General features: G+C 47.9%; 1 protein-coding gene across 1 annotated transcript in view; it reads left to right on the top strand.

The window, feature by feature from the left end:
* The window catches only part of TEX2 (testis expressed 2), a 108,879-nt gene that overhangs the window by 88,007 nt on the left and 6,834 nt on the right, over positions 1-14,038 (top strand). The window contains exons 8-9 of the mRNA XM_007456774.1: positions 6,914-7,046; positions 13,162-13,287. Coding sequence (XP_007456836.1) covers positions 6,914-7,046; positions 13,162-13,287 — 259 coding nt within the window. The remainder of the gene's footprint in view (positions 1-6,913; positions 7,047-13,161; positions 13,288-14,038) is intronic.

Below are 14,038 nucleotides of genomic sequence, written 5' to 3'. Positions count from 1 at the left end.
CCTGCTTCCAGACACACAGCCAGGTTCTAGTGCAGTGGGTAAGGGGAAAGGACCACAGTTCCCGGGACTGGGACCGTGGCCAGAAGGTGGAGAGGATCTGAACCTCGGAAACTGGCTGTGCACCTCCCGTCTCCGGCCCCTGCCCGCTCCACACACGCCTCCCCGCGGGGTGGGGGGTGGTCTCCTTCCTCTCCTACAGGCCACAGAGCAGGGCCTCCCCCCGACTCCTCATCCCCACCCCAGGCTGCTGTCCCCGGGGCCTGTCCTCGGGGGGCCACCAGGCCAAGCCCTCTCCAGTTGTTTTATTAACTGTTAGGGTAATGTTTGCTCCTTCGTTCATTCAACAAATACTCATTTGGGGGAAAACTGGAATATTTAGAAAAGGAAAAAGGGAAACATTACCCATCGTTCCACCATTCAGAGATAGCCAGAGTGACCATTCTGCTACATTTGGTACATTCTTGGTACATCCTCTCCTAATCTTTTTTCTTACGGATAAAAATTAATTAAAAATGTATAGCTCCTCTTTCAAACCCTTAAAGAATTGGGCAGATTGACTGTTTAGACTTGGGAAGGCAATCAGAGGTTCCCTAGCAGGACCCCGCCGTGTTTAGATGCATAAGCCAAAGCCCAGACAGGGCGTGATGTGCCAGAGATCACTCAGCAGCCTCGCTTGTCCATGCTGCTCCACAGCTTCTAGGCCAGAGCTAGAGGCTTACCGTGCGTACCAGCTCTGGGCCAGGCCCCCCCCCCCGCCCCCCCGCGTTTGGGCCCTGCTCCTTCATTATCCAGCAGCAAGGCCTCGGGGAGGTTTCTAAGCACTCAACACCTTGAGCTTCTCATCCGTAGAGTGATGATGGCAGCAGCCCCGCCCCGTTGCTCGTGGAGAACAGTAAAGGCTCCACGTCGGCACTCAGCGCGCGCGACACGCGGGAAGCCGTCGGTTTTCATTGCTGCTGCTGCTGCAAAGCTCGATCAGTAAACTCTTCCCGAAGGGGTTTGGTGCGGACCCTCGTCTGTCAGCCGGGTTTTTCCTCTTCCATGCCCGGGACCAGTGACCTCAGAGCAGTGCCTGCAGGGGTGTCAGCAGTGTCAGAATGAGCCAAGGCTGTGGACTGTGACCCCTCAGGTTCAGATTAATTAATTTAGTCTTCAGGGCTTTTGCTACGCGGAGTTTGTCTGCAGGTGGTCACTGAGCGTCCACGTGGACTGAGTGCCGCCTGGCACCGATTCTGCCCTGTTTCAAGATACCCAATTAACAACCCGAGTTTCCACCAAAGGGCTTGGATTCTGTGGAAAGATGACCATGTCCCACAGGAAGAGGAAGCTGCTCTGTCTTCAGAGATGCCTGTAGCTGTGTCTGGCAGGTCCACCATCTACATTTGTCTTCCAGACCTTGATCTGTGGTGCCTAGTGCCTTTGTTCAGTGCTGGGACTGAAGCTGCTCTGCCAGCGGAGTATTGCAGAAAAGTGGAACCAGGGGCAGTCTGTGAGCTGTCTGTTCCTCTGGCTACACCCTCATCGAGAGGGCAGCTGCCTGAGGTCGGTCACGGTGACAGGGCCAGACTGTGGGGCTCAGCACTGAGAAGAATGGCACATATACTCTCTGACCAGATCTGTGTTGCACAAGGAAAATATACCTTTTGTGGGAAAGGGAAAAAAAATACTCATTTGTGGAACTTGGGTTGGTGGGGGGAGGAGAGACTCTGATTTGGGACTGTGTTGACCTTGAAAGGTGGAGCTGTTTCTGAGAACGGTTACAGGTAGACAAAACCAAAAGTGACATCTGTCCTAAAGGACACATCCAATTACAAGGAATAATACTAGTTTTCTGCAGTATCTGAGTGAGCAATATGGCACCAGTCTGTTTGCCAGGAACGAAACGGTCACTAATGTGGTCGTCTAAGAGCTGAATAACTCAAACATCTGTTCTTGGTACAAATCAGTATATTATTAAATCTTCCATTTTAAGAGCTTTTGTTATTTGGATGCCAAATGTTGGCTTTCAAAGTGAAAATCAACCATCAGTTACGGGTACAAGAGCAGGTAGCATGAGCCAGACCCTGTGAGCAAGGCTTTAGGGCCTCTTACCTCCTCCCGAGCAACCCCTGCCCCATTAAACCTGTTCCAGTGAGACTGAGGCCTTTTAGTTATTTTAATAGTAAATACGACAGTGAACTGCTGAGTGAAAGTACTAGATTTATCGGAGCACTACGGTAGGACTGCTCCTGAGGCCGTGGGGTCTATTAAATCGACTACCGGGGAGAAGGCGGAGGAGCCTCTGTTCTACTCGTCTCTGGTGACACATACCAGGGCACGTGCACTACCTCTGCTGGCATCTAGGTCTGCTCTGCGCCAGGTGGCCCAGGCCATCGTTACTCTTCTTCAGGCATAAACTTCCAGAGGACAGGGCTTCACTTCAGCGTCTTGAGCTCTGATAGCTTTTTGCGTTAAGGACTAAATAAACATTTTGAGGTGGAGCGAGCAGTAGCTTTTGCCACAGTCTGAGTAGCGGTGGTGGAAACTGATCCTTCCCTCACGAGCCTGAAGAGAGACAGGAAAACAGCCCTCCGAGCTCCTCGAGTCCTTGTGTGAAGACTGACTGAAGTTTGTCATGTTCATTGTCGGTTGTGTTTCCCTTGTTGCCAGTGAAGGGCCGGTTTTATAGGGACTTGTTGGTAATCAGGTGCCACCCTTCGCCACTGGACAGCCTCACAACGTGAAGCCCCCTCATGTGGTGGAGATTGTTACGTACTGAATCTGTGTTCCCCCCAAATTCATATGTTGAGGCACTAACCTGCAATGTGATGGTATTTAGAGACGGGGCCTTTGGGGTGATTAAGTTTAGATGAGGTCATGGTGGGATTAGTGCCCTCATGAGAAGAGAGACCAGAGAGATAGCTCGCTTGCTGTGCCACATGAGGACACAGGAGAAGGCGGTTGTCTGCAGGCCAGGAACAGAGCCCTCACCAAGAATGAATCGGCCGGCACCTTGATCTTGGACTTGCAACCTCCAGCACTGTGCCAAATAAATGTCCGTGTTTCAGCCACGCAGTTTGTGGTATTTTGTTACAGCAGCCTAAGAAGACTAAAAGACAGCCTAAGAAGACTAAGACAAGACCCTTTGTGTTCATGCCCTTTCCAGAGAACCTCTCAGGACTGGCTGCCTTACGCGTATTTAAAGATTTAAAAAAATTGCCTTGCTCCTTAACTTCTGGTTTTTGTCCTTGAGCACTACCAAGACCAGATGGTTACAGGAAGCAACATTTTAAATGAAATGCCTCACAAGCAAGTCTTAACCTTTGTCAAGAGCCCAGAAGAAAAAGCTCTGTTCCTGCACTCACCCAGGTGAGGAACATGCAGCTCGTTAGGGTTAGGGTGCCACTCAGAGCACAGCGTCTGTCCCCACTTCACAGTGTTGCTACATTTGTCCTCATTGAGAAGTAACTGCTGATTTCGTCTTTCAGTCCTGCAAGGGGGCAGCTACTGACTCACCCTTTATGTAACCACGTGGTTTCGGCTCCAGTTACGTGCACTCCAAGGTTTTCAGGGAGCTTTTTGCCACTGAATCATTGACACAGAAGTGTATTTTTCTTTGCACCTAATGTTAAAATTGTCATCTTACCCTCATCTGAATGCAAGCACGTCATATTAAGATAACTTGTGTGAATGTTTGCAGTTTATATCTGTATTTAAAGATTCTCAAACCATTCTTGACTCCTTCATATCTTCACTGGGAATGGGGGCTGAGCAAGGCCCCGTGGGTGGGCCTCATGGAACATCTGCAATGATACAAGAAACAGGCTTCATCCCCTACGCAGGAGCTTGGTCAGATGTCCTCGCCTTGCCCGCTCCCCAGCCTGGACAGGGCTTTCTGGCTGCCCAGTGCAGCCTCTTCCCTCTGGCCCCGTGTCCTCCTCTGGTCTGGTCCCCGTCAGCTATGGCAACAGCAGCAAGCTAGGCTGTAGCCCAGAGTGGTTAGAAGAAGGAAGTGGCTGGTGATGGATGAGAAAGGGGAGAGCCCTGCCAGGATGCACCAAGCGTCAGGCTGTACAAGCCGTGTGGCCTCCCCTGTACAGATGAGGAGGCCGGTGCCTAGACATCGAGAAACTTGCAGGGGAATTCAAGCCCCGGTCCACGTGACTGGACTCCATGTGCTTTTCCCTCTTCCCAGCCTCAGCTCCCGGCAGGGGGTCCGGACCACACGTCACTGAGTAGAATGTCCCGATGACTGGGGTGTGGGCCAGCTGTTTACCAAACCTGTGTCCACATCCCCTCATTTAAAAAACAGACAAACAGAACCTTCCACTTTATTATAACAAGTAAAATTCTGGTGCCTTTAATATGACAACCTTCGAAGGCAAATACATACTAGTAATATTTATTGGAAACCTGACTGGGATTTTCAAAGGAAATGATTATGTCTGAATACATACCGCAACCAGGTAGTTTGAGTCCATTGATTCTCAAGTTAAATAAAGCTGGCGATATACAAGAAGAAATATCTTCTTTATTGATGTTCCATTTATATTGAGTTTAAAATCTACTAATATCAAGCCTTTTGCCCTAATTCCCTTTCTACTGGAAGTGATTAATGACTAAATGTCTTTATTAAAGCAGATGTGCCCTTTATTTCCAGTAACACTGCCTCTGAAGAGCAAGCTAATTAATGATTTTTAAATGTTTAACGTAAGCAAGAAATAAAGCAGTTTTGTGTGTTGCTGCAAAGAAGACATTCACAACTGATCTGCATATCACTTAATTAAACCAGGTCATTCACAGAAAATAATTATCTTCAATTATGATAAAAAGAATTTGGTGAAAGCAAAATGGAAATTATTCTGCCTTTAGTGAGGAGTTACACCATTAGCGCTTACTGAAGTTAAGAAAGCAATTATCTGAGGTGGTGGCCAAACAGGGGATAAGTTATTTACTGTAATTGCTTGAAAATGCGGCTGTGTGTGAACAGTGGTTTTAGATTAATTTCCTGCTTCCTTTTAGATATTGTCATTTGTCTTATGAGGATCTATAAAACTTTATTAACATTTAAATACCCACTTGAAGGACCATGTTTTTTTTTTTTTTCACTGTATTATTGATTTATTCTTTTTGCATTTTAAAAAAGTTACACTTGTTGAATATACTGTTAATACCCACAAGCCAGCTAGCGGATCTGTTTTTTTTTTTTAATTCAATTTAATTTTTTTTTTATATAGCAGGTTCTTATTAGTCATCAGTTTTATACACATCAGTGTATACATGTCAATCCCAATCTCCCAATTCATCACACACACCCGCCCCACCGCGCTTTCCCCCCTTGGTGTCCATACGTTTGTTCTCTGCATCTGTGTCTCAACTTCTGCCCTGCAAACCAGTTCATCTGTACCATTTTTCTAGGTTCCACATACATGCATTAATATACGATATTCGTTTTTCTCTTTCTGACTTACTTCACTCTATGACAGTCTCTAGATCCATCGACGTCTCAACAAATGACCCAATTTCGTTCCTTTTTATGGCTGAGTAATATTCCATTGTATATATGTACCACATCTTCTTTATCCATTTGTCTGTTGATGGGCATTTAGGTTGCTTCCATGACCTGGCTATGGTAAATAGTGCTGCAATGAACATTGGGGTGCATGTGAGGACCATGTTTTGATGGGAAGTCCATGAGGTGTTACAGAGCTTGGACTTGGTAAAGTCACAGCATAGTTTGTCCCACCTGCTGAATCATAGGACCCTGGGGTAGAAAAGGTTGTGAGATGGCTGACCCCTATTTGCATTTTAGACTTCTGGTCAGTGGCCACTTCTGCTGGTGGACCTTCCCAGTGAAATTCCGCAAAGCCAAAAGCCTCAAAGATATGCTCTGTGCTCTCATTGACATGAGTGTCTTTTCTAAGGAACAGGTGGTTTTCTGTTTTCTTTTTTAACATCTTTATTGGAGTATAATTGCTTTACAATGGTGTGTTAGTTTCTGCTTTATAACAAAGTGAATCAGCTATACGTATACATATATCCCCATATCTCCTCCCTCTTGCGTCTCCCTCCCACCCTCCCTCCCTATCCCACCCCTCTAGGGGGTCACAAAGCACGGAGCTGATCTCCCTGTGCTATGCGGCTGCTTCCCACTAGCTATCTGTTTTACATTTGGTCGTGTGTATATGTCCATGCCTCTCTCTCACTTCGTCCCAGCTTACCCTTCCCCCTCCCCGTGTCCTCAAGTCCGTTCTCTACATCTGCGTCATTAAGGAACAGGTTTTTCAACTAAGGTACAAAGTGGTTACCCAACTTTATCTAGATAACCCTGGGGCTTGAACACGAATTCTTTTGATGCCATTCCTACGCAATTTCCAGAAAGAAGAGGGTTCTAAAAGGTTTTGTCACCATCCTTATCATACCAAGCTAAACCTGAACCATTTTCTGTGCCCCTCGCTTCCCCCGCCCCCAAACAATAGATAATTTTAAGAAAGACAGTGGTTCTCACTTGTGTCTTTAAAGAGCCCAGCTTGCTGTGAAGTCTCTGCACCTCTCTTCTGCCTCTAACCAGCTGGGACAATGCAGACCTCGTCCTGGCTTTGCCCTGGCATAAGCCATGTCCTCCTGCTGGGAGTGTGTTTCTTACCCAAAGTGAGAAGAACCCAGAGGACAGGACCCTGAGCTCACTGTGACCATTTTAACGGATGTTGAAATACTGGCAATTTGCCAGATGCTTGAACTGTTTCCAGAAACTTTCCTTTTCACAGTCTCTTCTTGCATGCATTGGTAGTACAGGCAATGTATATAGACTTTCAATGTGATACCTACTTAGATACTTTAAAATATAAATTTTAAATTTTAATCTGTCACTTATAGTCATGTTTTTCCGGTGGGGGGGGGGGAAAAACCTTCTGTTTTTTCACCATTTCTCCAGGACTCTGGATCGATTTGGAAATGTCCTACAACGGGTCCTTTCTGATGACTCTTGAGACCAAAATGAATTTGACCAAACTAGGTAAAGAGCCTCTTGTTGAAGCCCTGAAGGTTGGAGAAATTGGCAAAGAAGGGTAAGGGGCTGTATGAATTCACTAACCCAACCCTGGGGAGCCACCTTCTCCCTCGAGCCCTTGAGAAGCTGCTTTAATGTGTGTAGCCCCAGTGTTGAGCGTGAGCTTCGTGTAAGTGCTTCCTGGCCCCGGAGGATTTCAGGGAATAGTTTCCTGGTTTCACCCCCTGCAGACTGTGAGTCCCCGCCTCTGCTCACTGCCGTAGGCCTTGGTGCTGCCAGTGGAGCATACAGTGTCGATTACCTGGAAAGCATCCCTGACTCAGACCAGCCGGGCAGGCTGCACAATAAGATGCTCTGTGAAGAGAAGCATCATCCAGAAGCTTCCTCCTTCAGCTTTGCAGCCACACACAGCACTGCGTGGGCCAGGCTGAGGTGCTTCAGGGGGCTGCCTGCTTTAATCACAGAGTCAGAGTTATTTATAATTAGACGATTGATCTTGGAGCCAAGAGGGTGCTCCTAAAGTGTTTTGAGACGCCTTTCCCCTAAATAATACAATATCTATTTTCTTAGTAAACTCCTCTCTTTGTAGAAGATACTGCATCTGTTGCCGAGTTTGTCTAATTTAGTAAACATTTCCAATTTGTGAGATGGTTAATGAAGTTGATTCCTCTTCTTAGATGCCTAGAATGGATAAGCTGGAACTTTCACATTCCCACACACCTAAAAAATGACTGCTTCAGACTACATATTTAAATTATATTATTGTTTTTACCAAGCTAAAAATGCTGATTGGAGTCTGCTTCTCACATCTTTAGCCCCTTTGCATGGAATTAGCAGTATAATGATAGGAAAATGCCACAAGGAGCCACCTTCTCAGCATCTGAATATAAATATAAGACACAGGCTCTTAGATGTTTGTATTATTATCATGCTGACCTGATGCTTGTATTCATACTTGTGGTGAAAGCACAGTAGATGGGGGTGTTGGATCATACATTTGAGAATGTTCTTTCACTAAGGTGATTCCGAGTTATCCAGGTGACTTAATGAAAATGTTCATATTTTAATTTTTGGAGGATTTCACCTGCTGTATGCAGTCTAACCTGTATCTGTGCTATTTTCCTTTCACTTTTCTACTGTTTTGTTAAAAATGTGTTTGGATTCGGCAATCTGTGGATTGTGTTTTCCGGTGAGTGGTATTGATCAGCCCTCCATGTAGCATTTCATACCCCATCAGTGCTGAGTCTCATTCGGACCCATGTGACACCGCGAGGAAGCTTGTCCTTTCATCATGTTCCCCGACATAAAGGCACCGTTTGTAGCCCTGAGTGGATTGAGATCAGGAGCATTTAAGAGGCTTTCCTGGGGGGAGAGTCATACAGACTTCCTTGATTCGTATTGCCGGGGTCCTGACCTAGCCCTCTAGTCAGACTCAGCTTCTGTCCCCAGCTGCCCCGACCACGACGCCATGCCCAGCTGAGCGCCATCAGGCCAGCCTTGGGACGGCAAAGTTGCAGAACCAGCTGCCAGTAAAATCAAGCACCTTAGGCAGAAGCAGTCTTGCAAATGAGCTCTAACTAACCGGGAGCGGGACAGAGCAGACTTCGGTCAGGAGCATTTGTGCAGGGAGCCCTTTCTGGAAACAGCCCTGTGATGGCCCAGGGCTGCTGGGACTCCATTGGAAAGGGGGGTCTTGGGAGCAGGTAGGGCCCCACCACAGCCAGGTCCCTGAGATCCTTGCCACTGAGGCGTTCCATGTTCACTGATATTCATGCAGCTCTCTTGGCACAATTTCAGATTCATAAACTCAGCTGATTAGAGGACAGACCCGTTTCTGAGCAAGCAGTGCTTCTCTAGACTGCATGAAAAAAGTCCTCTGCGTTAGGAATACAATGGTATTATATTTAATTTATAATATATATCTAAAGCACCTTTTTTTCCCAGTAGAGTCTGGTATAAAATGTTTTGCTTCTTCCTGTGAGGGTGTTAAATTTTATGTTGATGTGTAATTGGCTGTCATTTGTTTTTAAAAGCAAGGAAAAATGCAGTCTCAAAGCACTTGGGAGGAAAACGCCTGGATAAATGCACCCTTAACCCTTTTTTGCATAAAGGATCCCCTTGGGAATCTGAGAGCTCTGGATCCTTCCCCCAGAGAATGCCTACACATGTACCATTTGGCTCACAATTTCTGGGAGCTTCGAGAGCCTCTCCAAAGCCCATCCATAGCTAAGAGCCTGATCCCAGAAGTGATTCTAGCATCACCCCGCCTCCTCAGTCAGGAGCTATGGAATCGCCCTGAGGCTGAATGCCGGAGGAGAGGCAGAGTCCCTGCAACTGTGGCTGTTACTGAGCGTGTGATCTTTGGTTTCCTTGAGGAAGCCTCTCCTAGAGCAGCATGTGTGAGTGGTTGGGTCCGCAGCAGCCCTTTCCTCCAGGCCCTCCCTTTAGCCCGTGGCCGCCTGTCCAGGGCCTCACTTCTGAGCAAGGGCTTGTCCCCTGCCGTCCTGCTCTGGCAGGGCCTCTGCTTTGTCTCGCTGCTTTCGTCTGTCCCCCTTCAAGTGTGCAAATGACTGTGCCTTGGGGAGTACCTGAGGAGGTGCTGCTCAGCCTGTGGGAAGTCCTGCTTACTGTAAAAAGTTTATGAGGACCCTGAGGCTGGTGGTAAGAAACTGAAGTCTGTGTCGCTTCACTCTAGTGAAGGCCTTTCCCTTTGAAATGTGGGTACCCTTATATTTGCAGACATTTTTCCTTGAGTCTTTGTATTTCCCGAATAGTCTTCTTGTTACACATTGTAGTTACAGTGACTTTGGGGTGGTAGACACTCAAAATGGAATTCAGGTGGTGAGCTGGGCAGTCTGAACTTTAGGAATTGGCCTGAAGGGGACCTAAGCGAGTCAGGAAGGGGAACGTGCTGCTCGTTGGCTGCTCTTTAAATGCACATCGGGGCGGGCGTTTCCTGGAAGGCCCTTGGCCCGTCCCTGCTCTACCACGGCAGCCTGGGCTGGCGTACAAGTCCCTGCATGGGGGCCCCCCCGCCCCGACCTCTGTATTGGGCCGCTAGTCCCCGGTGTACCCGGGTCCACCACCCCTCCCCGAGGCCCTGATATTCTGGGAGCCCAGTGCTTGTCGCCCACGCCGTGACTCAGTCTAGCTCTGTGGGTGTACTTGCACGTGTGTGTGGCAGATACATGGGCCCGACTTCTGTTAAAGGAAACGAATGCACTCTCGTGGGCGTGGTCCCCCTCCAAGCAGTCCTCAATGGGCTGTTGAATCTAATTATGCACCCTTCACTTAAAGCATTTTTTGGAGCTGCTTTTTAGAGTTGCCTCCGGAGTCTGTGACATTCCTTTAAGTATTCTGAGTGACAGCAAATCTTCCTACTTTCTAGATGGATTGGATCTTTGAGAAATTGCCAGACGTCGTTCAGAGGTGATGGTGATTATGAGACTAAGAAATTAAATGTTTGGTTCCAGACAGAGAGTATCAGTGACAAAATAACGCACTTTTTCTTATGTGTCCGACTGCAAGCGCATTTCCAAAAAGATTTTTAGCAGAGGCAGCAAAACTGGAATAAGCCCTTTAAGGTGACTCTTGAAAGGATATTACACTTATCTCGAATTCTAAGGTGTGTTTAAAAAAGTAGGCTTATCGCGTTCTAGCATATCTTATATAAGAATGTGCAGGGTGTCTTTCTCTGAAATTCATCATAAGGTTGAGATCACAAAATGCATGTTCGGTTATAAAACTTGAATATCTGCCAAATATTTAATTACACTTTTAATTAGTAAGTATTGGGTGCTGCATAGTACAGCCCCCTATGCCGAGAGGAGAGGTACCATTTGGTCACAGTCAGAATTTCATGTCACCTGATCTGTTTTAACTGACAGAGCATTGTCTAAATGATTAACTTCAAGCCACAAAATTTGTCCTGTTCTCTGTCCTGTGGAGGATTAATTCAGGAACCCGAGAGCTCACTGCAGTGCTCAGCCTTTGGCATCTTCTGCCCCACGTCTGGAGGCTGCCAGATGACAAATACCAGTGGGGACAGAAGGGGACAGTGGTTCTGCAGGTTTCACTGTGGTCCAGGATACTGAGGCAGCCTTTTGTGCTCTGTACCTTCCTTACCTGGCAGCACGAGGTCTGAGCCGGGGGGCACAGTCGTTTTACTGATGGAGAAGTAAGATAGGTTTCTGAGATGGTCGTGTTATCTTTGGGGACTTAGCTCCCTGACTTTCTTCATCCCAAGACCCAGTGCAGGCTTTCTTGAGAATCATATTTTACTTTTTATATAAAAGAAGAGCTCTGTGAGGGCTGCCTAACCCTGGAAAGCGCTGAGATGGTTTTGTGACCAGCAGACACACGTGAGCATTTCCTGGACTAGCCCGGCTTCTGATGGAAGGAGGAGGAGTCGGGTGCTGTCCCCGTGGCCAGGGACAAGAGGCCTTTGTGTCTGCAGAGGGAGTTTCCCTTTAATGCTGTACTCAAGCCTGTTGGCTAGAGCGCTGGCTCTAATGTTTCAGGGCCAGGATCAAGGAGGATCCGGGTGTCCTGCCAGGGAGGACATTTGTGCTCGGTCCTCTTACAGCCGGGCTCCCGTTTCAGGGTGGAGATTTCAGTGCCCTCTTCCCAGTGCTGGGGCCTCTGCTGGGCCTTCAAGTCCACACTGGCGGGTGTGCTCTGCCCTTGGCCCTTGTTGGCCAGGAGATGACTGCCCCTGTGGGCTGCTGGTGGCCCAAGGAAAACCCCAAAGGCTTACGCCCGCAGGAAGATGGGACCTAAGCTGCGCTGCCTTCCCCTGTCCTGGTGATTTTTCTCCTTATCAAAAATACAAGGCCCCCACGTGCCACAACTAAGAAGCCTGTGAGCCACAACTGAGACCCAATGCAACCAAAAAAAAAAAAAAAAAAAAAAAATACGAGGCCCACGCTCTGCTTAGTGACCATTTGGTAGCTTAATTGTGTTCATTCTGTCCCCGTTAAGTCTCTGAGCCTCAGAGATGGGCCCTGCTTTCTGCCTCTCTGAAGCAAAGCCACCATCCAGGGAGGGAGCTGCCTTCTTTGGGGCCCAAGCTTGGCCAGGAACCCCCAGGGCCCTCACAGGGGAACCTTGATCACTGGCTGCTGCCAATGATCCAGTGGAAACTGAGGCTCTACCCTGGAAAGATTAACGAGGGACATTGCTCTTTGGTGAAGTTTTTTATTACTTCATTTAAAAAACGTGGTTTTTTAAATATAAATTTATTTATTTTTGGCTGCACTGGGTCTTTGTTGCTGTGCATGGGCTTTCCCTAGTCGTGGCGAGCAGGGGCTACTCTTCTTTGCGGGGCGCGGGCTTCTCATTGCGGTGGCTTCTCTTGTTGCAGAGCATAGGCTCTAGGCACGAGGGCTTCAGTAGTTGTGGCTTGCGGGCTCTAGAGCACAGGCTCAGTAGTTGTGGCGTACGGGCTTAGCTGCTCCGTGGCATGTGGGATCTTCCCGGACCAGGGCTCAAACCTGTGTCCCCTGCATGGGCAGGCGGATTCTTAACCACTGCGTCACCAGGGAAGCCCTAAAAAACGGTTTTAAATGAGTACTTTTCTTGAAAAGTTCCTGGGTTCTCATGTCAGTTGCTTCCTAGAGTCCCTTGAGATTTGTTGGTTGTTGGCTTTTTCTGTGACCTTCAGGAGCTGGGGCAGGTGTGGGCTAGGATACGTAATTTCACTAGGAAGGAGTCTTGAGCCAAGACTAACGGGAGGAAACTAAGCCAAAAAGCATAGTTGTTGAACTCAGCCAGAGTCAGGGGACTTGCCTGAACATCCCCGTCATCTGTGAGGTGGTCATGGCGCCAACATGAGCTGTCCCCTCCCTCGTGCAACCATCGTTCTTTCCACTCACCCTCCCATTGGCTACACTGCACTGTTGACGAGATCGCTGCATTTTGTGTGGACTGCATCACACTCCCACCACCTGTCTTTCTGACGCATGCGCAGAATCCAGCCCTTCAGGCCCAAGTCCTCTGCGGTCCTGCTGGGGACTTGGCACTGAAGGGTCTCCCGGGGGACAAGGCCAATCCGAGGACTCTTGGATTGGGCCTCTTCTGTCTGGGCTGGGTGGGGGAGAGTGATGACGCAGTAGCAGTGGTGGCGGTGGAGCCTGGCGCTGGGCCAGCTGCCGTGGTGACTCTGCCCTGATCAGTTGCAGGCCCAGGGCCTTCTGTCTGGCCGACAGCGACGAGGAGTCCTCCAGTGCTGGCTCCTCTGACGAAGATGACGCACCAGAGCCTGGCGCAGGAGACAAACCGCTTCTCCCAGGGGCTGAAGGGTGAGTGGATCCAGCTTCTGGGGTCTTCAGGGGTCAGGGCTGCAAGTTGGGAGTGAGCTTTTATTGTCTTTTCCTCTCTGATCTTCCTTCCTCCTTCACTTTGAGTGAATGATTTTTGCATTAATAACTAAAAGCCAGTGGGATAAAATTTCATGCCCCAAAGCAAAAGACCCGAATAGCTTTCCCTAATTAAGAGGGTCCAGACCAAAATGGTTTTCTTGGGCCGTTGGGATAAATAACAGAGAATTGAAGGGTGTGTTTGTCACAAGGAGCACAGATTACACAACAGCTCCCCCTGGTGTGGATAGGGAGCATTACTTCCCTTCTGACGGGTCACACTTGCTTCTGTTGAGCTTTTAGTTCCTACAATGTTGAAACATTCAGGTGATTTCTTCGGTGAATTTTGAAAACGTGGGTCACTTAGCTGATCTTTTGGATCATGAACTACATTTTGGTGGCTCCCTTTGCCTGTTACTTGGACTGCTGAATGATCAAAGTGCTTAGGCTGCCTCTCTGTAAGGATCTTTTAATTATTTAAAGTGAGTGAAGAAACTAAAATGATAAAGAAACCAGGTGATTCAGAAGTATTTGTAAGAAAATATCAACCTATTCACTTTTGAAGTCCTACAGAAGATGAAAAGAGAGTCTAGATGTTTGAGGAATTGGGACTAAAGTTTGTGTGCATTATTTAAACTCTCCCCACCTGACCTTCTTAAGAAGAATTGCTTTTGCCTACACGCATACCCTTACT

The sequence above is a fragment of the Lipotes vexillifer genome, unplaced genomic scaffold (assembly GCF_000442215.2).
Source record: "Lipotes vexillifer unplaced genomic scaffold, Lipotes_vexillifer_v1.1 scaffold299, whole genome shotgun sequence".
Taxonomy (NCBI): Eukaryota; Metazoa; Chordata; class Mammalia; order Artiodactyla; family Lipotidae; genus Lipotes; species Lipotes vexillifer.
Note: the sequence above shows the minus strand (reverse complement) of the source record. Positions and strands in the feature narration are given on the sequence as shown.